This window comes from Sinocyclocheilus rhinocerous, unplaced genomic scaffold, assembly GCF_001515625.1.
Source record: "Sinocyclocheilus rhinocerous isolate Xijiao unplaced genomic scaffold, SAMN03320098_v1.1 scaffold3034, whole genome shotgun sequence".
Classification (NCBI taxonomy): Eukaryota; Metazoa; Chordata; class Actinopteri; order Cypriniformes; family Cyprinidae; genus Sinocyclocheilus; species Sinocyclocheilus rhinocerous.
The window spans coordinates 131,534-159,309 of record NW_015645508.1 but is presented as its reverse complement, the minus strand read 5'-3'; the positions used below and the strand labels follow the sequence as shown (position 1 = coordinate 159,309).

The following is a 27,776-nucleotide window of genomic DNA, read 5'->3' as shown; positions in this document are numbered from 1 at the left end:
ACAGCACAAAAATGAATGAAACATATCGCTGCAGCTTGAGACAGGCTATTTTAAAAGTAACTGTTCAAAAACACGGCGCATTAAAAACGTCAAGCTGAGCACCAGTCAAACTCGCGACGAAAATAATGTGCGTGCTTATTAAGATTATTAGGGTAATCTGCAGGAAGCGCAAAAAAGACAATAAAGTGTGACTTTATCAGTGTGTCATGTATTCACTCAGATAACGACTGTTATTTTCTTTCTAAGAAAAAAATTAAGATGCTCTTAAGAATATATTTGAGAACTTAAGAATTTTTCAAGAATTGCACTTAAGAACATTCTTACGAACTTCGTGGAATTTATCTTAAGAAATTTCTTAACTTATTTCTTAAGAAGATTTTCGTAAATCTGGCCCCAGGACTGTGTTTCAAGAACAACAGTTATTGTAGGAAACTCCTGAAAATGTCTTTATGTATGTCATTGTATTTAAGGTTTTTGGTCACAAATCACACCATTTCTTTCTTCTACAGTGCAGTTATGGCGCTTTTCCACTGCATGGTACGGCACGGTACGGCTCGGTACGGTTCACTTTTGAGGGGTTTTCCACTGGGTACAGTACCTGGTACTTTTTTTAGTACCACCTCGGTTGAGGTTCCAAGTGAACCGTACCGTTACCAAAACGTGAAATGTAAACTCTGCTGATCACGAATTGGCCGGAGAGAATCGTCACTACCTGCGTCACTGAACTTGCGACACAAACACAACAGAACCGCTAGATTTAAATCAGCACAGCCAGCGAAGGATCGAACGCAACTGTTTTGAACGAGCGCACCTTTTTTTAACAACCAAAAAGTGGCTGTTTCGTTGTCTGTTGAGGAAGTACAGACGTTCCTCTCATTGATAGCCGAGGAGCGGATTCAGCAACAGCTTGATGGGGCGACGCGGAATGAAAAAGTTTTTCAGGAGTCGCGGCAGTAGAGGCGGCGCAACTATAATGACATGTGAATAATTCCGCCCCCTCTAAAGCGATACTAAACTGCAGTGGGAACGCAAACCGAGCCGTGCCGTGCTGAGCCACGCAGTGGAAAAGCGCCATTGGAGTCTTTTTTTTTTTTTTTTATAGATATAATGGCCCAAAAGGGCAAATGACTCTTCTGTCAACCTGTCCCAAAACACTCTCACATCTTTATATTTGAGCACTGCTTGGCAAGGCTTCAAGTAAAAACTGGTTTTCCTAAGACCATGTGGTTTGCATTGCAAACAAAAATATTGAGTTTATTGATTGTGATGAATACTTGTGATCATGTTGTAGAGTCCTCTGATGCACATTTTCATGCCCGAGGAAATATTTACATTCAAGCTTTTGTGTTTAACAAAAACAGTATTGCATTTCATACATTTTATTCCCTTACAGTTTCACTTGCCATGCAAAGAGCGTCAGCAGGTCATACAGGGTGATCGTAATGGCATGAGAGATCAGTGCTGTTGAGTACTATTAAGTTTTATTGTGCAGAGACACACGCACAGCCCCAAACAGATGTTTTCTACTTTGTCTCTGATTTGTGAAATTACTCTCTGAAATTGATTCTGTCAGCACTATAGATTTTAAAGGGGTTCAAAGTAAGCCAAATGGACAGCTCTGCTTAAGACTTCTGACTGAAACATTAGCAGGTCCCTTAAACGTTTTGGTTTACAGGCCAGCTAACTTTTGAAGTTCATTGACAGACTTTGTCACTATTAGAGTGATTAAGGCATCTGTGAAGGTAAAGTTAGACGGCAGATTCATTTGGGTAACTGAGTTGTGTTAAGTGGGACTGACAGCTCTCTTAATAATTCAGCATGCAAGCGTGTAGATCTGCCGGGTGAGCAGCGGGGCCATGGCACACAAAGTCCCCGCTCATGGCGGGCAGGTGGGGTCAGCTCGACCTCCGCAGCCTCCCAGGCACGGCCAGATGGGAGGTGTGCATGATTGTGTGTCTGTGCGTGCATGTGAGCTGCCCAGCAGGAACCTAGCAGGTCTTTGTTTGTTCCGCTGACATTCCGCATCATCCTTCACCTGGAGATGCATACATTCCTCAAGATGAAAGACTAAAGCTGGGAAACACGCTCATCACTTCATCTTACTATCAGACTTTGCTCTGCTTGTGAACCTGCTCCCGTTTCTTCAAACTCTTGGATAGAGCACACAGGCTTATCAGATCTTTGACACCTGATTGTTGAGACCTAATTGCTTCTTTCATGTACTTGGTTGAGATTGTATTACTGTGTGTCAAGAAAGCTGGATTTAGGAGATTGTTGAGGAAAGAAGTCGGTCAGATACAACTTGCACAATCTTCATCTCCAACCTGACTCGACTTCTTTAGATGCCTTGCCCTTCTGAGAGAGACACTTAGAAAGAGGTGGAAAGTCAACTGCAGGCGGTGCAAGTGCTTTTTGAGCCTGATGCATTTTTGATGACTAGAGCTTCTCAGGCATTTTAGAAGGTTTGTTGAGTGTCTGATGCTTGAATTCAACCTTTTCTCAGCCTTTCAGAGCACTCTCATATCATGCGCATGCAGCATCAAAGATCAGAGGACGATGTAAACGTTTCTTACGACTAATTGCACATTTTTCTTATAGGTTCTCTGGCATCTGGATATCTTCCGGCGAAGTTTCCGGCAGCTCACCACACACAAGTGTATGGAGGACTCGTGCATCTTCTGCGCTCTGAAGGTAAAGCACTGAGCCCATCAGGGTTTGACTTTATTCATGATGCATTAAATTCATGGAGCTGACAGGGATCTCTGCTCCATTATAGCTTTTCTAATTCAGTACTTTCCCTTTTTATATGAAGGCTAATGTGTTTCTGCCATCTGTATATGCTTCAAGATTCTGAAATGTTATCAAATATTAAATAGTGAACTTCATTGTAAAAGCAGAGATAATTGGCTTGACCCACTTTATTTACAGATAAAAGTACATTTTTAGTTTAAAGGCATAGTTCACCCACAGATGAAAATTCTGCCATCATTTACTCACCCTCATGTCGTTCCAAACCTCTGTGACTTACTTTCTTCTGTGGAACATTAAAAAAAAAAAAACTCTTGAGACATTTCTCAAAATATCTCTAAGTCAGTGGTCACCAAAACCTGTTTTTTTTTATGTTGGGTCTACTAATAAATGGCTTCATTTGGTAAGTCTATAAAGAACTGCACCCAGCAGCTCCATTACACTGCTGAGCATCCAAAAGGATAGTAACTTGTTTCATCTTTTGTTTGCACAAGTTACTCAACTTTATGTAACAGCTATTCATTCTCAAGTGAGAAACAAAAACTATAATTAAAATTTTGTTAGTATAATTACTAGTTTACATGTCTGTTCTAATTATTATTACAGTGTTGAATCACTACTTTGTCATTTTGTCTGCTTCGAAGCATTGGCAGACCATTATATGTATGTTGACGTACTATGAAAACATCAAATATATGGAATTGAAGGAAAAGATATTCATCAAAAACTAGCTATCCTGTGTTTAACTATAGCTACATGGCAAGCAGTGTTGCGTGTATTCAGCTCTTGCTGTGCCATTTCTTTTTCCATTCCGTTTCTTTTCAGTCCCTCCCTTACACTCATTTTATATTAGATTCCTTCTAATGTTCAGGATTGCCATTGGCGCTTTACATCAAAAGTTCAATAACTCAGCTGGAAATTAGAGATCTCTCTCCTGAGCCCTGTGTCAGCGCAGTAGGGGGCTGCCTGTCTGCTCTCACACACAGGACTGGGACAATATGTCTGTCAGCTCTGCTCGCTCTCATGGGTCTGGTACTGCCTCTGTATTCGGCTGTCTGTGTCTTTCTGACTTTACTCCAGTATGTTTCACGGGCAGTGACATAAGTGCAGTGCCTTTATTCGTTCAAACCTCTCAAGAGTTTTCAGCCTTCAAAGTAAAGAACTTAATCCTGTAATAACTGTTTACTGAGGAGTTTCTTAATTCAGCACAGAAGTCTTGCAGACAGACATGTCTTGCTTTACAGCATTTGAAATCTTAGATGTGTTCATATATACCAGGAGACTTAATTATGCCGTTTAAATGTGGCTTAAGAGGAAAAAATACTGCTTTTAATTGGATAGTTCACCCAAAAATGAAAGTTCATGCATTTACTCACCATCATATCATCTGTATTACTTTCTTTCCTTCGTAAAACACACTCTTTAAAACGTCTTTGCTTTTCATGGTACTTTTTTTAATATAAAAAAAGAAGTTGTGATTATTGGCTACATTAAAAATAAAATTTAATCTTAAACATCATATTAATTTTCTCTTATCACATTTGAAAGATATTTGAACTCTTTATACAACAGTTTGTAACTGGATACAGGGTGACAAGCTGTTGTATAAAGGTACACTTATTGCCCATTTTTGAAAGAAGTTGTGTGATGAGCTGGTGTTGGTTTTCTTTAACGTTAATTCGAAAGCTGTGGTTGTTTTTCAGAGCATCTTTGTGCAGTTCCAGTTCAGCAGTGAGAAGGTGCTGCCCTCTGACGCTCTCCGCTGCGCTCTAGCCAAAACCTTCCAGGATGAGCAGCGATTCCAGCTCGGCATTATGGACGATGCAGCTGAGTGCTTCGTAAGGGCTCTTGACTCTTCACCATCGCCCTTTAGCTTTCCTCCCTATAGCGCATTGCGGCTTTTCCTGCTGTTCTCCTCCATGTCCTTGCTTTTTCCATACACTTTAGTATTCTTTCACATGCCAAATTAGACTCTCTGCTCAAGAGGTAGATTTTCTTGAAGAGGAAATTGTGCACTCTGACATTTCTTGTGAACATTGTTAGCTCAGCTCTTGAGTCCACCAAGTAGAAGGAAGGTGTTTGATATCCTCTCGGCCCTGTATCGCAGGGCTTTTCAACCTGTGGGGCCCAGGGGGGCGCCAGCACCTGTCAAGGGGGGGCGCGAGCATCAGTTAATTCAGAGACGTTCCCTTGAGAATTTATGAATATGAGTTAACAAATCTTTAGCCATCCACTAGGGGGAAATCTGACTCCCACTGCTAGTCGACAGTTAGAGCAGAGTTGGCTCGAGTATCAGTCACGCTCAGTGTTGCCAAGTCCGCGGTTTTCCCGCGGAATTGGGCTACTTTAACACTTGCCGCGTTTTTGTTGTCGGATGTTGGGGGGGCGCGAGTGAAATTAGACAAACTTGGGGGGGGGTGCATGTCCTAAAAGGTTGAAAACCCCTGCTGTATCGGTCCGTCCCTGTATTTTTTTGGTTGCATGTCTGCTTTCATGTCAGTTTTTATCTCTTGTCTCTTGGCAGGATGCTTGAGAGTACAGAAAATGTAAACCTTCTTGTTTGACTCTGTAATCTTCTGTAATCTCATAGACACACATCCTATTTTGTGCAGTGATTCATTTTCTCTTAATGGCTCATTTTAAAGGCCATAGCATCATAACGTATAAGATAAAGAATGGCTCCCTGTCTCAGCCTCTTTCTACTGCTTGTTTAGCAACATCGTACAATGTGCTGACCAGTAAGAACTGCGACCACAAACTGCAAATGTTCATTTTTCCCCCCTTAACCGCTATTGTTGTCTTGTCATTATGCAAGACTGGAGGCACTGGTGAAGGGCAGTTGTTTTGTGAACTTTCAACATCTCTCTACAGAACACAAGCCTTCCCCCAACCCAACATTCTCAGCTATATCCCTCAGCCAAAAGAGCTGAGCATGCTGTTATTCACAGACTCAGTACACACCGACTAGACAGCGAGAATCAATTAACATGAGACATGCAGGACAGATGTATGCTGTTCCTCTTCAGTGAGATTTTGATTTAAGCACACTGATTGGTAATAATTAAGCAATAAGTCTCTCTCACAGGAGAATATCCTCATGAGGATCCACTTTCACATCTCTGATGAGACCAAGGAGGACATCTGCACGGCCAAACACTGCATCCCTCACCAGAAGTTTGCCATGACACTCTTTGAGCAGGTGAAGTCTCTTTATTAAAAAGGAGCAATATTTTTAAAGGCACTATGAATTCTATTGGTAATGCATTAACTAGGACGTATTTCTGAATGACACTCAATATTTGGTGGTAGAAAATGTAAAACAGTGTATTATACATCAGCATTTAATTGGATTATAGTTTGACCTGTCTACATTGCACGTCAGTAAATATTTTTATTTTTTTTATAATTGATCATTGATCATTTCTTTTTTATAATAACATGCATTGATGTATCATGCACAAATGTATTTTTATATATTTTTGCTCACTTTTAAACCTTTTTTCATCACTTTTTTGTAAGTGATATCCTTGTAAAATAATTTTTTAAAATCCTATTCCAGTCATCAAATGGTTAAAGTTCATATATGTCATGGGAAAGTCATATGAAAATAATGAAAATTAATTCCATCAGTTGTCAATTAATTAATTTGTCTTGTGTTGGAAAGTGTGGGAACCCTAATACACCTAGTTTTTAATATAAAATAATGTTTACCACTCTGTCCGTTTGTATAGAAAAGATTATTGAACAGATATTGTTTTTTGTTCTCATTTAGTGTGTGTGCAGCAACTGTGGAGCCTCCTCAGACCCCCTGCCCTTCATTCAGATGGTCCACTACATCTCCACCACCTCTCTGTGGTGAGCAAAATCATCCCTGCAGCACATACACATGCACAAAAATGAGTGATGCTAAAGAATGAGGTCATTTTGAAAGCTGGGACCGAAAAGGGCCACACTGTGTACGGCACAGAAAACATCATGTCCCATACTCTTCTCCAGCTGAGCAAATGAGCTCTCTGCCACATCAAACACAGTGAAATCAATCAGAACAGAGAGAGATTCCCTCAATGGCCAAGAGCATATGGTAACAGCCAGCTTAAATATTACTCTAGGTCTCCTGGACAGCAGTGCCACTGCTTTTAATCATGGGTGATGAGCGGCCAGATACAAAGCCGAGCCTCACGTTAGAGCAGCTCCCCTTGAACTCTGCAAATGTTGTCACCATCCGCTTTTAGAGCTGCGCATTTGCAGTCTGGATTACTGCATTCAGCCTGCCAGTGGAGCAGATACTTAGCGTTGTGAACAAACATTCGTAAGCACAACAGCGATGAAAGGACTTCATGAATATTCCAGCATGCAGCTCTGTGATTAAGGAGGCTTTTTATAATAATAGCTGACATTGCAGTGCAGAAGAGCTTTCTTCTGCACAAGGACATTGACTGCCTGTGTCTTTGAACCCGAGTACTGTTGTTGTCCCACTCAAAGTATTACAGCTAATGGATTAATAAATGAGTACAATAATAATAAAAAAAAATATTTAGCTAAGCATTATAGTTTGTCTCTAGTTATAGTATAGTTTTATACTATTAAACAATTATAATTTTATACTATTAAACCTAGTGATCTGCCTCGCTGCCTATAACATGAAATGTGCAGTCATAGGCAGGAAATTAGTTAGACAAATAGTGCTGGCTCAAATGAGTTACAATACATGCAACACAAAAGAAATTATTCAATATTCTGATAAGAATAAATATATTTAACACAGATTTTAAGAAAAAAGTAGTCAGGAATGCCATCTCCAATTATTTGGGAAAACATGGTATCTGAGGGAGTTGCATTTCTTAACTTTTGGGACAGCCTTCATGAGCAGGCCTGTGATACCTTGAAATGCTGCCTACAGATTCGGTTCAGATGCCTTTGAAACTGTTTTTTAGCCTTAATGTAGGCTGTTTATTAATACCAGTGAATGTAGCAACTTGGCCCATTAATATAAGATTCAAATGATGTTCCCTCAAAGATGTGAGCATAACAGCTTCAAACATGGCTCTCAACCAGGCAAAATTTCTGAACAAGAAGATTTTAGACTCTTTTATAATATTATATTTGATGAATTTTAATGTCAGTGGGAATGACTATGTTTAAGATATTTTTTGTATACACACTCACACTGGGAGGAGCCTGTCCAGGTAACATTGTGACATTGGCAAGGCTGTCTCCCTGAAACCTGCCTGAGCTGCGATGTTGCTCCAGGCACGCAGTGTTGCAGTGTCTTTGAGATGCAGTGACCTCTGCTGCAACAATACGATCAAACCGGTCTGGACTGTGACCTCCCTGAAAACCCTTCTGAATACAAAAAACACTGTACACAAACACGCATTAAACACTTGAGTCAGTTGTTTAGGTTAGTGTTACAAATTCCATTTTTAATTTTTAAATTCATATAGTAATTATAGGCTGTTAACGTTTACTAAATCAAAGTCAACAAATACAAACACTTCACCCGTAGTTACAGATATGAGAGCTGCAGTGTATTGCTTGTGCTATCTTAATGTGTGACATGTGTTGGTTATGCTACAGTAACCAGGCAGTGCGGATGCTGGAATGCCGGGAGAAGCCCACCCCAGACATGTTCGGAGAGCTGCTGAGGAATGCCAGCACTGTGGGAGACCTGCGCAACTGCCCGGTTAGCATTACCACACTCCGCCACACACTCAGCTCTATCAAATCAAGTGCTAATTAGGCATAATGAAGCCTGGGACTGTGTGTGTGTGTGTGTGTGTGTTTGTGTGTGTGTGGATGTGGCGCTTGTCTGGGTTTGAATAGGATTGTGGCCATTAAGTAATCGCTGGGTCAAAACAGGACGCAATCAGTGGAATGTTAATTTGTCTCGTGGCCCAGAGGAGGACCAAATTCTTACGCAAAACACGCACACTTGTTTTCATGTCAGATCAGGATTTCCTTGGATAAGGCATGACGGCTTATCACATTGCAAAAAAATAATTTTCTTAATCAGTATTTTTGTCTTGTTTTCCAGCAAAAATATCTAAACATCCATGAAACAAGATATATTTACTTCAGAGGCAAAATAACATAAGTCAGGAGGATTTTTTTTTTTTTTACGTTTTTACAAAATTAATACTTCCTTCAGAAGTGTGAGATTTATAATGTTACAAAATATTTCTATTTCAAATAAATACTGTTATTTTTAACTTTCTATTCATCAAAGAATCCTGAAAAAAGTATAATGGTTTCCTCAAAAATATTAAACAGTGCATCTGTTTTCAGCATTGAAAGGGTCATGTGACACTGAACACTGGAGTAATGGCTGCTGAAAATTCAGCTTTGACATCACAGGAATAAATTACATTTTAAAATATATGAAAATACAAACCAGTTTCTAAATTGTATTCATATTTTTAACCTTGCTGTTTTTACCGTATTTTGATATTTTGAGCATTAGAAACTTCTTATATTCAAAGGGAAAAAAAGTTTTTTTTTTTTAAGCCTATTGGCAAGTACGTATTTTTTTTCTAATTCAAGCATAAACCAAGCTTAAATTTTGACTTCTCTGATATTCATATACGACATTCATATAATAATGAATCATTACATTATTAGATGACATTATGCATTTATGTTTGTCTGTTCACTAGTATTAAAGGGGTCATATGATGCTTTTTTAAAGATCATTATCTGGTGTATTTGGTGTAACAGAATATGTTGACATGCTTTAATGTTCAAAATACACATTATTTTTCAAATACTGTACATTATTGTAGGTCCTCTATGCCCCGCCTCTCTCAAACGCTGATGCGCAAAACTCCGCATTTTAACAGTCAATAGCAAATACTTAAACTAGTAACAAAACAGTAGCTGATTCAGAAGTGCCAGATTGTTATAGCAAAGTCAGAATTACCTCCTCTCCTAGGTTCACGAAACGGTCGTCCATAAAATGCATTGCTGTTCTGTTGTAAGTAATCTTAAAGATTCCTAAATGCATCTACTTTCGGAAGGCCAAATAAAGTGCTTTTGCTTTCGCCTAGAAACACACAGCGTCTCCCTGACATGCTGCTTCAACACTAACTGCGGTTACTGAAACCACGCCTTCTTTCTTTGCGTGAACATTTGGGCGGCATTATGCAAATATTCCCACATAATGACCTAGATATGTGGGGCGTGTTAGAACGAGCCGTTTTAGGGGGGCGTGGCAGAGTCTTAACTTTGATAAAGAATATCTCTTTGGTTTTGAGACTTTAGTCTTTGCAACTTCAGGGATCTTATCTATGCACAATCAGCTTGTAACACTCCAAAGAGAAAGGAAAACTTTAAATCGCATCATATGACCCCTTTAATGGAAGTAAACATGTTTTGAGTTGACACTATGGCAAGATTTCCTTTTGAAATGAACACATTTGAAAGTTGAAGAACAATCTGTGTAGATCTGAAACAGACATGTTATCTTGACCCTCAGACATGCTTCATGCAACCTAAACACACACACAAAATATGGGTGTTCATCTGTGGTTTCTGATCTATATTAGGGTGACTGTGTAAGTTAGGGCAGGGGGAATGGGAATTAATGGTAATGGCTAATGTAAGTGTGTGTGTGTTTCATTATAGCTCCAGAGCTTTCAAGCTCCAGTATATATATATATAAAAAAAAATATATATATTTTCCTCGGCCTTTTTCTCCTCTACAGGGCAACTGTGGAGAGAAGCTGCGTATTCGACGTGTCCTGATGAACTCCCCAGAGATCATCACCATTGGCCTGGTGTGGGACTCAGACCACTCTGACCTAGCAGAAGACGTCATTCATAGCCTGGGCACCGTCCTGCGGCTCGGAGATGTAAGACATGCACCCTGCCAGTAGTTAAAATATCCCACAAACTACACACAATTCAGCTGATATAAATCGGTTGATAGATGAACAAATCCACAACTGAAAACAGAAGCTTTTGAAGTTATAGATGGTGATAAATGCATTCGGCTCCATACAGCAGTTCTACGACTCTGAGATCACTGTGATGCACATGGGAATTACAGGCAGAACTTGTCAAACTTGTTGCATCAATGACAATGACTCACACATAAAAGCAACTCTCTGCCACTGATTTCAGGCTTCCTTAGGACACAGGGCGGGCACAGGGTGTCCTAAGTGGGTTTGCATTTCACTAAGTACTGGGTTCACGTTTCAATGTGAAATGTAAAACCGTTTTAAAAGGCCTAAACAAATGATTATTTTAAACTCAAATACATCTAGAGATCAAGAGTGGTGATTTGATAATCTCCATCACAGATGTTTTTAATGCCTTTGAAAGATCTCATGGTCACTTAAAATAGGTAATCTTTGTAATGGTTTGGTTGTGTGGATCTACTTTTATGTGTGTATGTGAATGTGCTTGTATTTGAGTAATAAGCGACCTCTCGTCCTTCGTTTCACCCATAGCTGTTCTACCGAGTGACAGAGGACAAGGCCAAACAGGCGGAGCTCTACCTTGTGGGCGTGGTCTGTTACTATGGCAAACACTACTCTACTTTCTTCTTCCAAACCAAAATCCGCAAGTGGATTTACTTCGATGACGCTCATGTGAAAGAGGTAATAATCTGGGCTTTGTGTAACCAGTGAATGTGAAAAATGCAGCCCTTAGCTTGCCGGTTTGCCAGGGTTGTTCGTAGGGCTTTATTTATACATGCCCTGATCTAATGTTCCTTGCTTGCTCTGACCACAGGGAGTTTGTGTAGAATCATTAACTTGGATAGACCAATGTGTTGTCTCGTTATTTAGCAGTGCCCCACAGGCTCCCAGCATGTGGTGGGTGGGTGGGTGAATGTATGTGTGTGTGCTGTTTTACATAATTCGACAGCTTGTTGACTCACCACTTAGGAGTCTGTGTTTGTGTGTTTGTCTGTGTGTGCAGGTATATGTGCACATGCCAGTAACTCAATGCGTCAATAGTCATTATTGCACATTCTGTATATGGTCATAACATAAAGACAGGAATGGCACAATGTTTATAGCAAGTGAACGTCAATAAGTTATTATGCACAAATCTGGCACATGCCGACAATATACAGTAACGTTAAAATTTTTTAATATTTTTATTCAGCATGGATGCGTTAAATTGATCAATATCTACATTAAAAGACTCCATCACAGGAATAAATTACATTTTAAAATATATTAAAATAGATATCAGATTTCACATAGAAAACTAATTTCAGCAACGTTAAAAAAAATCTTACTGACCCCAAGCTTTTGCATTTTCCATATTATGACTGGTAACTAATAAATGCTGAATTTTATTTAAGTATAAAATATTGTATTAAATACTAAAATTATTTTACCTAAATAAGAAATAAAACGATGTTTTATAATGTACAGTATGACAAATGGATATTAATTTTGAGAATTTTAAAAATTTACTTTCAGTAAGAGTTAGATGGCCGCAAGGATAATCTGAATAGTAAAATATAGAAAATGAGAATGCTCAATTAAATGCTAATTATCATCTGATACCAATCTCGAATATTGGTTGATGACTGATGTGGTACCAATATATTGGTACATCCCTACTTTTTACAGTGATGCGTTTACTGCATAATTCCTGCAAGTATTAAAGGTACTTGGAAAAACAAATATTGTGTGTTATGTCATTCCCTTAGTTCTGAACTTGCAGAATTTTATCTTCATAATAGCAGTGCAGGGCTGTGGATTCTAGACAGTTGCAAACCAAGCAGCTTTTTCTGTGGGGTCTGGCAAGCCTATGCTGACCTGCACGTGAGCTGTGCAGAGCTCCTACAAAAGCCCTCTGAAAACAAGGATATCCCACTATTGTTTACAACCCCAGTTGGACAGTGGCAGGGCGTGGCCTACAGACAGAATCCGCCATGATAGTCCACCGCAAACAAACACACACACACACTAATGCTCACTGTCCCGCTCACACTTTCACGTTTTCGTGCATGCTTGTCTGTTACTGCGGCTCGCTCGGGCATCCTGTCGGTTTATGGAGGTAGCGTAGAGAAAGTCATCCATTTGGGAAGTTGGAGTCTTGGGGGTAAGATTGGTGTGAAAATGACGGAAACATGTCGGACTTGAGTTTCAGTCTCAGCTTTGTTATTCAGGGTATCCAGAACATTTCAGCTGGTCTTTGCTTTTTTTTGTTTTTCACTAGGTGAGAGTAATATTTGGTTGAGCTTTTTAGGGATTAATTTAGGAAAATCTGTCAAATGTATTATTTAAACTGCTTTAAAACTATACTCTCAACATCTTGCCTTTTATTTTCTCTCTCACAGATTGGGCCCAAGTGGAAGGATGTGGTGTCCCGCTGTATAAAGGGGCATTACCAGCCGCTGTTGCTGCTCTATGCTGACCCCCGGGGGACGCCAGTGTCAGCTCAGGATTTGGCTTCTCGTCTAGACCTACATCACTACACTAAAGCATACTACGACAGTGAGGATTCAGGTACTTGCACACCAGCATAAGGCCGGTTTACTGGTCCAATTTATTAACCTGCATTTCTTTGGTGCACCTTCAGGAGGAAGTTTTACATAGTAAAGCAAATGTTTCAATTCATAACAAAACAAGTAATATTTCAATACTGATTATAATAATTATATCTATGCATTGCTTTATAGACAAATCTTTAGTGGAGTTTGCTAAGATTGTCGGTGTAAAAAAGAACAATTCTGTTAAACGGTAAAGAATCAGCAGCTGTAATAACCATATATTTCATTAGAAGATATGATGTCAATATACTGAGCTACTTGAACTACCATAGTCTGCTTTTTACCTTACAATATACCGATGATATAGATGGTAATAGAGTTCATCATAAGTAGCCTGTCCATAAAACATAGCTAATACTCATGAATAAATGGTGCACAGGGTAATACACACAAAGACAAAACAACAAAACTTTGCCTTAGAGTTAAATGTTGTGCTACATCATAGTTATATCAGAGCTATATCTAGGTACCAGAACATAATAGAAACTTGGGATGAGCTCCTTTGACCTGAGTAAACATCCACCCAGAATACCTAGCAGTGCCCTGTCACCTCTCATAACTCTTTTTGCCAGTCACAGCTTTTGACTGAAAATTCCAGAATCTCATTTTTAAAGCAATATGGGTTCCCCAGTTGGTAGCCTCAGTGATAAGCATCAGATCTTCTGTTTGTTTTGTCAGGCCGTGAGCCGTCAATTTCCAGCGACACACGGACAGACTCCTCCACAGACAGCTACAGCTATAAGCATTCACACTCCCACCACGAGTCTATGGCTTCCCACTTCTCCTCTGACTCCCAGGGAACCGTCATCTGTAACCCGGACAACGACTCCGCCTCCCACAGCAGCCTGGAAACCACAGGTATGTCAGTTTGTACACTCGCACTAGAATCAAAGACAGTTTAGACACCATATTAGGTATATTGGCACTTAGTTGATCCATACAGAAGTAAACTTAATGTGATCTGTTTTATGTCCTGCTTAGGGCTGCACAATTAATGGTCGATCTGATTTTGTTTTATTTATCAAATGGCAAATGCTGTGATATAATTAAAGAAATATGTGCTTGAGCGTTTTGGAGTAAAGCATGGCACCATGTTCATTTACACATGAGCAGCTCATGATCAAGTGTTTTCAGTGTCTCGGAGTGCCTCGGTTCAACGTTAATGTTGCGCCACCCGTAGTCCTACTGCTCTACAATTCAAATAGTGACTTTGGTTGTTACTCACTTGTGAAGGTCCTGACAGCGATCAAGTGCAGCGCCACACTCTCAGAAAAGACGGGGTCTTGGACAGAAAGGGAGGAGTTTTGGACCGGAAACGAAGTGCCAGCAGGCCACGAAAATTTGAGGTCCGGGGTGATTCAAGGAGTCGTTGCTCTAAGACAGATGAGGTGTTGTCTGCCGGCTACCACAGCGAAGGTATGCAGTTAAACAATATAATGCTGTCACCAAACCACAATGCAAACATTGCTGTGTTATTTTAATGGAAACCTGGTTAATAATCCGTAACTGTGGTCAGTTGATTGATGCTCTGACATATCATTAGTGGATTGAGTAACATGTTGGACAATAAATGCGAGCTGCATTAGTCATCACTGTTGCTTGTACTGGCTGTGTACAGTAATATTAGGTTATGTAAAAATAACATTCTTCCTTCCTCTTTTTTTTTAAATGATTCCCTCACCTTCTCTTTTACAGGCGAGACTTTAAAAGAGCAGCAGGTTCCTCGTTCCCTACCTAAGCCTAGCTCCAGTCGACTTCGAGACTTTAAGGAGACTATGAGCAACATTATCCATAACCGGCTGCTTTCCGCATCATCCTCGGGCTCCGTTGGCCCACCTGACTTCACCGCTAAAGCCCGAGACTGGGAAGCTGACAGCACCAGCAGTGAGTCCAAGTCCAGCTCCTCTGGAGGGCAATACCGTCCGCCCTGGAAGCCTCGCCGTGAGGCCCTCAACATCGACAGCATCTTTAGCAGGGAACGCCGCAAGCAGGCCGGGTACAGTCCGCTAGGCGCTCTCTTGTCTGAAGAAACTGGGCCTCAGGGGGACTTGGCGGCATCATCGGAACAGACCACCTTTCGAGACCTAACGGGACCCCTGAGACGAGGATCAGAGCAGCCCCCGCGGCTTATCCAGAGGATGGAGAGTGGCTATGAGAGCAGTGAGAGGAACAGTAACAGCCCCGTCAGCCTTGACATGCCTGTTAGCGAGGGCACCAGTAATGGCACACACAGGTATAATGGAAAAAAGCTCGTCAGAACTGATAAGGATCTTCGTTAGCACATCATTCATCTCTCTCTCTCTCTCTCTTTCTCTCTCTCTCTGCGTTTTCCAGCTTGCAAGAGGCAGGAATGAAAAAGCCTCCACCTGATGTCAGCCTATCATGGAAGACTGTCACCAAATCCAAGAGCAGCAGTGCTTTACTGCAGGATGTCAAAGCATCAGTCAAGGGCAGCAGTCACATGAGTTTAGGTGTGTACAGTATGAACGTGTGTGTTTATAGTCGTCATACAGTCAACATGTGGGCGATTTCACCTGTTCTTTACCTTATGGCATTAATCATGTTTAAACTAGATGTCACATGCCCATTTTGCTGTTTCAGTATATGAACTTAATATAATAAGCAAGCAGTATTGAGCAGAATCAGCCGCAAAATACATCCTGTTCCTTTCTGTGAAATGTTATCTCTGTATATCTGTTATGTAAACTGAGGAACATGAGTCTGCCCTGGAGAGCTATCAACTGCTATATCTGTTTGTGCTTCTCCATGTGACCAGAATAGATGTGTTTGGTCACCGCCTACTGTTCGTTATATAGAATTTTGTGCATATTATAATTGTGTGCCTCTTAGGCTGATATCACACTGCAAGGCTTAATGCACAAATATAATATTTTGCCATACATCCGGGTTTTTTTCTGTCTATTTGTATTCACTTAGGACTGTGTTTACATTAATAGTGGGAATTAGTGTATGTAACAGATTTATGAAGTGACAGCAGTGATCAATCACACAATAATTGCATGATATTTTTCATATTATTAAGAGGTACTTTTGTTCTGATTGCGTATAGTTTAGACAGCAGCTGTCTCAACCATGTAACAATGATGAAAGATTCAGAATTAAGAAGAGAATCCGATACAAAGGTTTTTATGTAAGCAGTCTTAAGATTAGTATTAATTATATGCTGTATTGTATTTAATAATATTTTTATATTTTCATTTTAATTTTGTTTATTTTAATAATTTTGTGCTTTTGCCATTTTTATTCATTTTTTTTTATATATAAAATTAAATACTTATATATATATATATATATATATAACTTCTATTAAGCTTTCATTTATATTTCAGTTTCAGTAGTTTTAGTACTTCAGCTTGGACGTATTTCAATTAGATGGAAAAATGTCAAATTTTTGTTAAATATTTCTATTTCAGCTTTGAAATAAAATTACCAAAATTATTGTTAATAGATTTAGTTTTAGTTAACAATAACAATCAATAACAATACTACATGTAAGTCAGATGACAACTTTTTTGGCAGTGACTTGGAAAGTTTATTGCCAAAAAAGTTGGATCATGAAAAACAAAAAAACTAATTTGGTTGAATGTGTAAATGCAGCAATAGATTATCCAAGATTGTTTCCTTAATATTTTTGTGTTTGTGTGTAGCAGGTGAGGGCCGCAGTGAACTGGATGAGCTACAGGAGGAAGTAGCTCGCCGGGCCAAGGAGCAAGAGTTACAGAGGCGAAAGGAAAAGGAGAAAGAGGCGGCCATGGGCTTCAATCCCAGACCCAGCAAGTTCATGGATCTGGATGAGCTCCAGAACCAAGGTGAGGCGTCAGCATGCTGTGCCAGGGGCGAAGGGAGTGGCTCTGTCTCCGGATGCATTTCCTTGGGTTTCTGCTGTGGCTTATCCTTTGGAGCTTTGGACTGCATGTGTACGTGTGTGTGTGAAATGCAGGTGTGCTGGTTTCCATGCTGAAAAGCGCTGTGCTATGATGTTTGTTACCTGCAGGGAAAGGGGAAGGCTTTGAGAGGTGTGTGTTGGAGGCAGAGTCTCTGTTAGACCAGTCTCTGAGGTTGGAACAGGCAGGAGAGGTGGCCGCCGCTCTGTCTGTGGTTAACGAAGCAATGTGTAAGTAATCCTGCCCTTAGCCTGCTCCTGCTATCACTACTGCCACATGTTTGTGTGTCTGTACATCTCTGTGTTTGAGTGTGTTTGTCTCTGTTCCATATAAAGACTCTCACTAATACACCAGATACACTTTTACTGTCTGCCTTCACACAATAGTAGTGTCATGGTTTAAGTCTGCATATACATGGGCCGACATGCCTCCTTATTCTGAATATTTTTCATTTTGACTGTGAGGTCATAATGATACAGGCTGATTTGCCTGTAACCATAGAAACCCACCACCAGCCCTAAAGAAGTGCGACCTGGACCTAGTGCTATGGTAACCTTAATGAATACTTTGTGTAGTGTATGATGTATAGGGCTGCCACTAACAACTATTTTTATTTTGATTAATCTATCAACTAATTTATCATTTAATCGATTAATCTAAATGATTAATTTCCCACAAAAAATCAACAATTTTACTTAAGAATATTTTATTCAACTATATGTAATTAAACCAAAGAAATCCAAAAGTAAAAAAGTAAAGTGCAACATAAAGTGCAAGAAGCAAGTGTCCATCTCAACTCAATTAATTAGACAGGCTTTTTGATTAATAAAATTTAATTTAACCATTAAAACAGACTATAGAAAAATGAAAATGGAAAAAAACTGAATTTGGAAATCAAAAGCAAGAAATCATATGGTTTTATTGAACAAAATTGTTAAAATACATAATGTAATAATTAAAGCGCATATACTGTATTAGAACTGCATCGCATATAATTATTTAATTAAATCGTAGCATTTGTGAATTCACAATTATGCTTAATTATGATTTTTAAATGAGTTTAATATATCATGCAGCCTTGGAAAACAGACTAATAATGTGTTTTATACATTCTCGTCTGTGAAATGTGCCACTTCCGGTATTTTGCCGGTTAGTCGACTCGAGCAAAATGAAGTCAAGGATTTTTTTAAATCGAATAGTCGAATAAAATCGACGAATCGCAACAGCCCTAATGATGTATACTAAGGTCTGCTGCATTTGAAATAGATTTGATGCTAGTCAAGTGTGACCATGTTGAGATCTACATCAGCCAATCACCATGTCCCTTGGCTAATAAACAAAAGTTGTTTACCTTTGTGTCAGTTCCAAATCCTATCTACAACACTCACCATTTTATTCTGCAGTTATTAAAATTGTTTTAATACATTTTATCTTAATATATTTATTACATTTAAACATCAAACGATTGCCTTTTACATTTAAACATTAAACTTTTATTAATACAGTGCCTAGCATGCAGCCCCTTAAGCCATGACTATAGCAAGTGTTTTAAAGTAACTGGAATTGACCAGAATCTAGGGGCTGGATTCACAAAACATTCTTAAGAATGAAATTCTTAACTGCTGTTTTATTCTTAACTTCTAACTTAAGAATAAAGTTAAGAATATTTTGTATACCAAAAAAACATTTCTTAAAGGGGTCATATGATGCGATTTCAATTTTTCCTTTCTCTTTGGAGTGTTACAAGCTCTTGGTGCATAAAGAAGATCTGTAAAGTTGCAAAGACTAAGGTTTCAAATCCAAAGAGATATTCTTTATGATCCAGCCTCATCTACAGAAGAAGTGAGTATAAGGGTTTTTTATGAATCTTTGCAAATCACCTTTCCTAATAATGTGCTAATTAGCAAGTTTCACGATGAATGCGGCTAAAGTAAACCGTCTCTCTGAGAGCAGCTTGGAAGAGAGGTGCAAGGCCGGTAGAGCTCATTAACATTTAAAGCAACATGGACTATAATGGCTTGATAAAAACAGAGCTGATTTTGACAGTTTTAAAAAGGTGTTTTTTACACTAACATTGAGAAATTTGAACCAAAGTATGTTATAGACTTTTAATTAAGACCCTAAAGAATCATATCAACTAGTGCAAAATGAGCATCCGATGACCCCTTTAAACCGCATAAACACATTTCATTACACCAAATACACAAAATAATGTTCTTTTTAGCAGCATCATATGACCCCTTTAAGAATGTTGATCTTTTTGAATTCCTGAAAAGAATTTTCTTAAAAACCATCATAAATGCTAGTAATATATCAATTAGTGACCTCGTTTTAATTGTATAATTTTGACATAATTTGTAATTTGGCAACTTTCAGCACATGCAAAGATTTTCTTGTGGACAATTCATCTGTGCATGTTTTTTATTTTTATTTTTTTACCTGATAATGGTTAATCAAAACAACAGACATCTTTGTGGTTGAAGGATGCAGGACTTATCCAGTCAGTTAGCCTGCGTAAACCGCCCCCTGCAAGCCTGTTTAGTCTGCCTCCACACATGTTAAAAAGCATTTTTTTGGGGGGGAAATTGTACTTTCAAATGTTCTTACGAATTTAAGAAACTTCTTAACTTCTTTCGTGAATCCAGCTATCCAGCTCCAACTATCAGTTTTTGTGAATGTCAATAAAATGCTCTCTGTATCTTTCTATCTGCGGTTGATGTAAAAGCTGTTTGCTTACCAATGTCATTTTACGTCTGTCTGTCTTTTGTATGTCATACCCTGAGCTTTGTCACTTACGGGGTGACCACATGCACGGACACACACACACACACACACACACTCACTCTCGTGTGTTACCTACACATCACTCCCCCACTGCCTCTCGGTTTCCAGAGCCTCTGTAGGGTTGTGTAGATTGCAGCTCATATGAAGAGGAAAGAATTCTCATTCTGTAATTATTTATAGTTAATTATACTGAGATGTGGTGTTAGGCTCGTGTAATTAGCTTTTTTTAAGTTCAGTGGCTGAACTACAATTCATTTTGATTTAAGTCAACTTCATTATAATTTAATCATTTTGTGCTTGAGAGAATTTAACATTTGTGTAAAGGATTTTACTAGGTTCCCCATCTCCCCTATTTGTGTGACCCTCCCCTCAACCCCTTCCTCATAATTCAGGACCCTTCAAAACCCTTTTCATTTCAGTTCTTTGTAATGTGTGTTTGCATGTCCCCCATGACTCGGCTCTTTATTTTCTGCATCTGTTTCATTTTTCTTTTGCCTTTTTTTGTTTTGTTTTTTGTTTGCGTTGTAGCTAAACTCAGGCATACCTTGCATGAGAGCAGCGCTAACGCTCAGGGCAGGATGCAAAAGTGCATGAGGAGAGCACGAGGTCTGCAGCAGCGCATGCAGCAGCAGCAGGAACTGCAGCAGAAGCAACAGGAGGAAGAGAAGGAACAGAAACAGCCCCTCAGGTACCTGCTGCTGGCTGCAGTTGTGTATATGTGTGTGTGTGCACTCCAGGAGCCCTGCACACGGGAAGAGGAAACATGCATTGTGCCTTAAAAATAATGATCAATACTTTTTTTAACTTGAAGAATTGAAAGGTTAGTGTAAGAGATCATATTGCAACGAGCTGCTCAGGTAATGTCACGTTGTTAGAGAGGCTGAAACAAATCTGTATACTGCATGACATCGTCAAGAACTGATTCAAGATACTGACTCAGGTAGGTTCACATTATTTATTATCAGAAACTGATTATTATTTTTCATGTTCTGCATTTAGCGAGCAGTCTGTCCCGGTCCAAATACTTCTGACAAATGTTAAAGAAGAGGATGAGAAGGCAGTTTCAGAAGATGCATTAAGACCACCATCACCTCTCCACATGAAACCTCAGTCTACAAATAAACCGATTTCTGAAGCCCCCGGCCCTCCTGTCTCCTCCTACCATACCGATACACTTTGCCAGCAGCAAGACAATGCAGGGGACAACTCCAGTCCTCTTGCTGTGACAGAGAATGGGCCACACTCACACACGTGGGGCCCCAGAGACCCTGTAACCACCACAAACTCTCTTGTACAAACTTCTAGTATGCTCAGTTCTGCCACTGTGCCTGTGATCGCAGTGAATGGCTGTGAGGCTCCTCTTAAGTCGTCGGCTCCTCTCAATACGCCCTCTAGTCCATCTCATTTCAGTGCCCGTCAAACACCTTCCATTTCTGATCACTCCAACTCTGGGGAAGGACTGCAAAACCCGCCTCGTCCTCTGTCTCTCCACGGCCTAACCCACACACCCCACAGCCATGCTTCTGATGCCTGTCAAAAATCACTCCCAGCACCCTCGCGTAATTGGTCCTGTCGCAGTCTGGAACGTCCTGATGGCCGTCCTACTGAGATAGAGTCCTCCCCATACTCTCCAGCAGACCTCCGCTCCCCCTCGTCCCCCTGTCCTCCGTCCCGGTCTTCACCAGAACGGGATCAGCGTCCAGCCGGCCCTATGCCCGTGGAGCGGTGGGCCGAGAATGTCAATCGATACTACAACTCCCAGAATTGTGCACGGTCGGGACGTGGCTCACCCTGTGAGGAGCTGTCAGAGCTGGACTCACTTTATCAGGCCAGCTTGAAGGCTCCCAGCATGCCCCGTGCCCCACAGGGACCCAGCCCTCAGCTAGCCAACAGATCAGGTAATTTTGAACAAGATCTCACTGAGATCTCATATAACTCTCTGTTGAAATATGTTTAAAAAACGTATACGTTGCAAAAAAAACCCCAGTAAATTTCAGTTATTTAAAAACATATTAAAAATAATGAAACGTTTTACCGTAAAAAAATCTATATAAAAATGCACATGAGAGTTCAAAAGTAAGAGCTCCAACCCATGTTCTTAACTAAGAAAACTTAAGTCAGGAAAAAGTCAGTGAATTGACTTGTACCTGAACTTTAAAGGGGACTCAACTCTCTTTTTATTTGTGATACACTGTCTCAGTCTAAATTACATCCACACTGGTGTTTTAGGAATCCAAACAAATTAGAATATATTAAAGGGGTCATATGATGTTGCTAAACAGAACATTATTTTGTGTATTTGGTGTAATGAAATGTGTTTATGCGGTTTAAAGTAAAAAAAAACACATTATTTTCCACATACTGTACATTATTGTTTCTCTGGGGGCGTGTTAGAACCAGCCGTTTTAGTTAGGTGTTGACTCTTAACTTTTATAAAGAATATCTCTTTGGATTTGAGACTTTAGTCTTTGCAACTTTACAGATCTTCTTTATGCACCAAGAGCTTGTAACACTTCAAAGAGAAAGGAAAAATTTAAATCGCATCATATGACCCCTTTAATAATAACAACAATGACAGTAATAGCCATATATTGTAAAACAATTGCTCTGTAAAATAAATGAAAATGAACATTTCATAGGTATATTATTTTTGCTTTATACTACAGTAGGGAAATTACAATACTTCTTTCCTAATTTCTACACTTGAAAGAGATATTTAGAATTTAGACTGCATTTAAACCGCTGGCTGTCAGCAATTCACAATGCACTTTTAAGCTTTTATTTTGACGGAAACGGCAGTAGCGTTGCATAAACATAAAACCATGTCTGCATTTGTGATCGGAGAAATGACAAACAAACAAATGATATCCGCTTCGATCGGCTCTGGGCATGACGAAGTTGAAAATGAACATTTCATAGGTATATTATTTTTGCTTTATACTACAGTAGGGAAATTACAATACTTCTTTCCTAATTTCTACACTTGAAAGAGATATTTAGAATTTAGACTGCATTTAAACCGCTGGCTGTCAGCAATTCACAATGCACTTTTAAGCTTTTATTTTGACGGAAACGGCAGTAGAGCTTTTATTTTGAAGGAAAACTCCAGCTTCAGTGAGAACAGGCTTACAAAAACGTGTCTCACTACAAATTTAGTGAAATGCTGTAATCATCTGCTGTGAAAATAAAGCATAACTGGTGGCCGTTTTTTTAAATGTAGTTTTTTAAAAACTACACTTTTTGCCCGGAGGACCTATCGTTTCATATCGTCATGTGACCACGATAATATCGAGACAGTTTTGCTATCACGATATCACAATATTGATACTATCGTTACATACCTAACTTATTTATATATTTATTTATTTATTTATGAGTTGTCCTTTCTGGAACCAGGTTGTATAAATTTAGTGTTCTTCTAGGTCCCGCTGCTTCTCGTAAGCACAACGCTGGATACTCTGCCACACTTGGTCGTTCTAAAACCCCCACAGCAGAGATCGAGAGGAGTGCCTACAGGACACCAGCATATAGCACTAAATCACTTCAGAGGGTGCGTTGGCATACCTGCATTATTTCAGTAGTATTTATAGTATTATGTATAAGATGTGTGTATAATTGTCATCACACAAAGTGAAGATCTTTCTTAGTATTTGATAAGGATTTGAAATGCTAATGCAGTGTCATCATGTGTGTGTGCAGCCTGTGTCTGCTGCGGCCTATGATGCACCACTGGGTGAGGATGAATCATACAGTGCCGAGAACCTGCGACGAATTGCTCGGAGTCTGAGTGGGACTGTCATTGGAGGACGGACTGATGTACCCCCGTCTCGCAGCTTTGTGGGTGTCTCACAATTTAAAGTCACTTGGTCAAACACTCAAACCTCATATTGTGCACTCAGAATACATTAGCACCATTTAATTTGCTGCAAAAACAGCTTTCAAGTATTCTCAGTATGTATGAAATGTTACATCATGGTTTTAGGCAGTGTGGTCTTAAATGTTTGTGAACTCACTTTGAAAGAGGAATACTGCCACCTGGTGTGGCTGTGGAGAAGACAAAGAAATTTAAGTACATAGTGGTTTTTAGACGGTGTATCACTTCAGCTGCAAAACTACCTTTTCAGTTATAATAAGATTTTTTTTTTTTTTAAATCAGCCAATCATCTCACAGATCTCTTGAAATCCTTCATGGACACCAGTAGTTGGCAGACTCCAGTTTGAGAACCACTGAAGTAGAGCTTAAGTTATTTTCGTTGTTTTCATTTTTATATTTTATTTCATTTATATGTCCATTGTCCATCTGTTCTTTAGTTACCAATTGTTTGTGTGTGTGTGTCATTTCTGTCCTTGTCATGGTGCTGCTGGGAACTCGTATTATTTTCATGTCTCCTCCTCTCTCATCCTTTCATTACTTTTTTTAAATTTCTTTCATAAAGGACCCCCATGTCTCCAGGATGTCCACGCATGTGAATGTGCAACTCCCCACACGTCGTTCCAGCACCTCCCTGCATGTTTTAACCCCTACTTCCCACAATCCTCCTATGTTCCCTCATGAACCGCAGCCCCAATACCCTCACCCAAGCCACCGCCACCACCCCGCCCTTCCATCACACCTGCACCAGCAGACACTGAGGCCCTCTCATGGACAAAAAGGTAACATCTCACCCCACCCGCACTTTCAGCCTTCATGTTGCAGACACGGATGCTTTTTTCTCTGTCTGCAAGAGGCTGCCATCTGTGTTGTCTGTGATCTTGCGTTTTAACACTTTTGTTGTTAAACTAGTCAAAGGACTTAAAACGCTATTGAGGTTGAGCTTGATGATTCATCTGGCAAGATGTATTCTGTTTGTCTATTTAACAATTTTCTGACCTTTCATAAGGGCTGCACAAAAAAACTAAAAGCATTTTTTTCTCATAAAAATGTGATTTAAAATGTTTTTTTTTTCCTTTCTTTTTTTAAGCTCCAGGTTTTCTCTGCTTGTTTGTAGAGATGCACAGTTCAGCAAAAATACAATATATATATATATATATGATAATGATAATTATTATTATTTATTTTTTTTATTTGTTCAATATTTTTTTGAATAATAATAATAATAATCACTATAATATAGAAAATATCTGTTTTAAAACAAGCAAAACATATTTATATAATTAAATGACAGTTTTTGTGATTTGTCAATTGCTCTAAGCTATATCAAGATTTTGTTTTATTATAATTAATCATGCAGCCCTACACAGGATGCATCACTGCTATAAACAACAATTCTAATTTTCTTCGCTCCTCTCTGCAGGAGATTGTCAAAAGGCCAACAAGTTTTTGGCTGTGCTTGACAGGGGTGAAACTTTCTCCCGTGAAAACTACCACAATGTCGCAATGAGCTACGGCACCCTTCCAAGGGCCCACCGTAGGTCAGTTTCATCTGGGTCCCCTGTGCACCAAGCAAGGCCGGGACCCCCAGCGGGCCCAGGCCCCCGGAACTACCCAGACGCAGCCTACGCCACACTATCCCACCCTCACCGCACTACAGCATCAAATAGGACGATGGATGGCTTTTACAGACAGCCCCACCAACAATCTGCTTCAACCACCCCAATCCTGCATCACTCCAGCCATCATCACCCTCACCTTGAGCCGCCGACCCAACCCCTCCGCCTTGATGTGCCCCCCGAGAGGGACTGGAGGGCTGCTAGGGACACTCGTGTCTTCCCCAGGACAGAACCACGTGGTGGGACATCCCGTGGCCCTCCTGTTTATATCTGCGGGTTGTGCAAGCAGAACCCAGCTGAGCCCACTAGAAGCTACTGCCAGACCTGCAGAGCCCATATGAACCACTACAGAATGACCAGCTGAGTCATGCAGGAAACGCATCCTTCAACGCACTCATTGCCTGACTTGGAAGTAAATGTGAGAGCCCATGCCAATTCTGTGTAGCTCTTCACACAGCAAAAAAGGAAGGTCTTAGGTTAGCTGCTTTGGCTAAAGTGAAAGACCATGATGTTTGGCTCATATGTGAATGTGGAGTGGTCATTTTCCAAAAGCATATTTTAAACGCAGCTGCTGCATTTAAACGCTAAAAGGAGGGCGTCCACTCCCTGCGCTTTTAAACATTTCCACTGCAAATTCAGTTCCACAGAGTTAGGTTCACTTTAATTGGCCACCATCTCAGCACAAAGCTGTGAAGAACAGAGCACTTTGCTGCGTGGGCCTCTGCATCTTAACTGATGCAAACACAAAACGCCAAGACTGACAAACCTTGCCTGCTGATATACAGTGTCTGCTCCGTATATGCACAAATATGCTTTAGTTTCCAATTAGCCTTCCAAGCTAACCTTACTTAGTTCTGTGATAGTAATTTAACTGTTAACTCAAGTTTAGTGCACTTCAGAAGTGTTAAGTTAGAAGCGTTCCTCTGTTGTAACTTCTCCCATTTTTATGGGAAAACAATGTTTGTGTGTAACTACTTCATTTAGAGGGCTGTAACGTCAGTGTGTGCAAGTAATCAGAGGTACATCAGGTACCAACAGTCAACTTTCAACAACCTCATTGGCATTTGTGTCGATATCTTTGTGTACAGTATTGTTCTGCCTGATAGTAGCACCGACACCTGTTGTGATCTTTTTATTTTAAATATTTTGTAGTAGCAACAGTTGAACTTTTTGGTTTCTACAGTATATCTTACATTAACTGTTAAGTGCAAAACTTTTTCAGGCTGTTTTAAGACTTAAGAGATCGAAAACAGAAGGACAGAACATTCTGCAGTGCCTTGGTTTGTGAAAGGCAAAGTAACTGGGTGATAGTGTCCATTTTATAAATTTTCAGTCATTTAATAATGCTTATTATAATAGTGCTAAATTCAAGAATTGCCGTTTTCAATTGAGATCATTTTAGTTTTTCCCCCACTGGAGAATGAATGCTTTTTATATTCTTTTTATTTAATTTCTTGAATGCTGTTGAGGAGGAACTTGTGGCTTGAGATGGTTAATTAGTTTAATTCTTAAACATTGAAAGTGTTGAGAGTGTCTGTCAGCTATTAGCTGAGTTTGATGGTGCAATGTGCCATTTCATGGAAATGAAAGTGTTACCTGCTCATCCTAGTGAACACAAGAGTAGTTAATATTGAAACCGGGCCAAACATTTTTTTTCATACATTTTAGAGCATGTCAAATACCTCAACCAATCACATGCTCTCTTATTTTTATTTCACCTGAACAGTTTTGCATGTATTATGGTTTCGTAAATCAGGACCTAACGGTGAATCGGAGTGCCTCTGTGTTGAATTCCCACTGGGCGAATTATCTGAAGCTTTTTTTGTTTGGCCAATATGCAGTGTAACACTGCCCTGGCATAATTATTGACAGAACAGGGATCTGTGACTGATTTACCCTTCCTTCTTTCTTTTTTTTCTGAGTTAAAATACAAACAGATATGGCAAAAAAGCAAGGCTGTATATATAAGTGTGTACAGATATTCAGTCTTTGACCTTAAGTACAGACGGATTCGGATTTGTTGTACATGCTGTGCTAGAAATCAAACTTGTATTTTTGCAATAAAGTTATATTGAGCTCCAGTCAGGAGCAGAACGCTGGTTTGTACTGCGTCTTAATGATTGCTCATTTCCAACTAAATTTCAACTGTAAATGAAGTCTTTTTCTCTAGAAAAATATTCATGTATTTATTTAGTTAGTTATGTTTGTTTGTTGAAAGGAATAATACCCAACACATTCCGCGGGTTCCATCCCATGCGTGGCGTCACAGACGTGTGTAACAGCCCTGACCCCTTGGAAGAATGCTCAGTGGATGGAACAGGGCCTCCCCCTGGGAATGG

The 27,776-nt window shown here is 39.7% G+C and overlaps 1 protein-coding gene across 5 annotated transcripts in view; it reads left to right on the top strand.

Annotated features, from left to right (window-relative positions):
- The window catches only part of LOC107706032 (inactive ubiquitin carboxyl-terminal hydrolase 54-like), a 36,870-nt gene extending 9,334 nt beyond the window's left edge, over positions 1–27,536 (top strand). The window contains exons 1-22 of one of the 5 annotated variants that reach the window (XM_016509597.1): positions 2,328–2,462; positions 2,599–2,691; positions 4,452–4,586; positions 5,834–5,947; positions 6,521–6,603; positions 8,326–8,431; positions 10,449–10,595; positions 11,196–11,345; positions 13,046–13,214; positions 13,937–14,116; positions 14,492–14,674; positions 14,954–15,491; positions 15,593–15,729; positions 16,927–17,088; positions 17,274–17,393; positions 20,476–20,635; positions 20,947–21,845; positions 23,370–23,497; positions 23,647–23,784; positions 24,384–24,600; positions 25,242–25,836; positions 25,914–27,536. In XM_016509597.1, coding sequence (XP_016365083.1) covers positions 2,659–2,691; positions 4,452–4,586; positions 5,834–5,947; positions 6,521–6,603; positions 8,326–8,431; positions 10,449–10,595; positions 11,196–11,345; positions 13,046–13,214; positions 13,937–14,116; positions 14,492–14,674; positions 14,954–15,491; positions 15,593–15,729; positions 16,927–17,088; positions 17,274–17,393; positions 20,476–20,635; positions 20,947–21,845; positions 23,370–23,497; positions 23,647–23,784; positions 24,384–24,600; positions 25,242–25,801 — 4,359 coding nt within the window. In that variant the 5' untranslated portion in view covers positions 2,328–2,462; positions 2,599–2,658 and the 3' untranslated portion in view covers positions 25,802–25,836; positions 25,914–27,536. Of the gene's footprint in view, positions 1–2,327; positions 2,463–2,598; positions 2,692–4,451; positions 4,587–5,833; positions 5,948–6,520; positions 6,604–8,325; positions 8,432–10,448; positions 10,596–11,195; positions 11,346–13,045; positions 13,215–13,936; positions 14,117–14,491; positions 14,675–14,953; positions 15,492–15,592; positions 15,730–16,926; positions 17,089–17,273; positions 17,394–20,475; positions 20,636–20,946; positions 21,846–23,369; positions 23,498–23,646; positions 23,785–24,383; positions 24,601–25,241; positions 25,893–25,913 lie in introns of those variants that run through there. The other 4 variants (XM_016509596.1, XM_016509593.1, XM_016509595.1 and 1 more) reach the window with 4 other exon arrangements.
- The last annotated feature ends 240 nt before the right edge of the window (positions 27,537–27,776 follow it).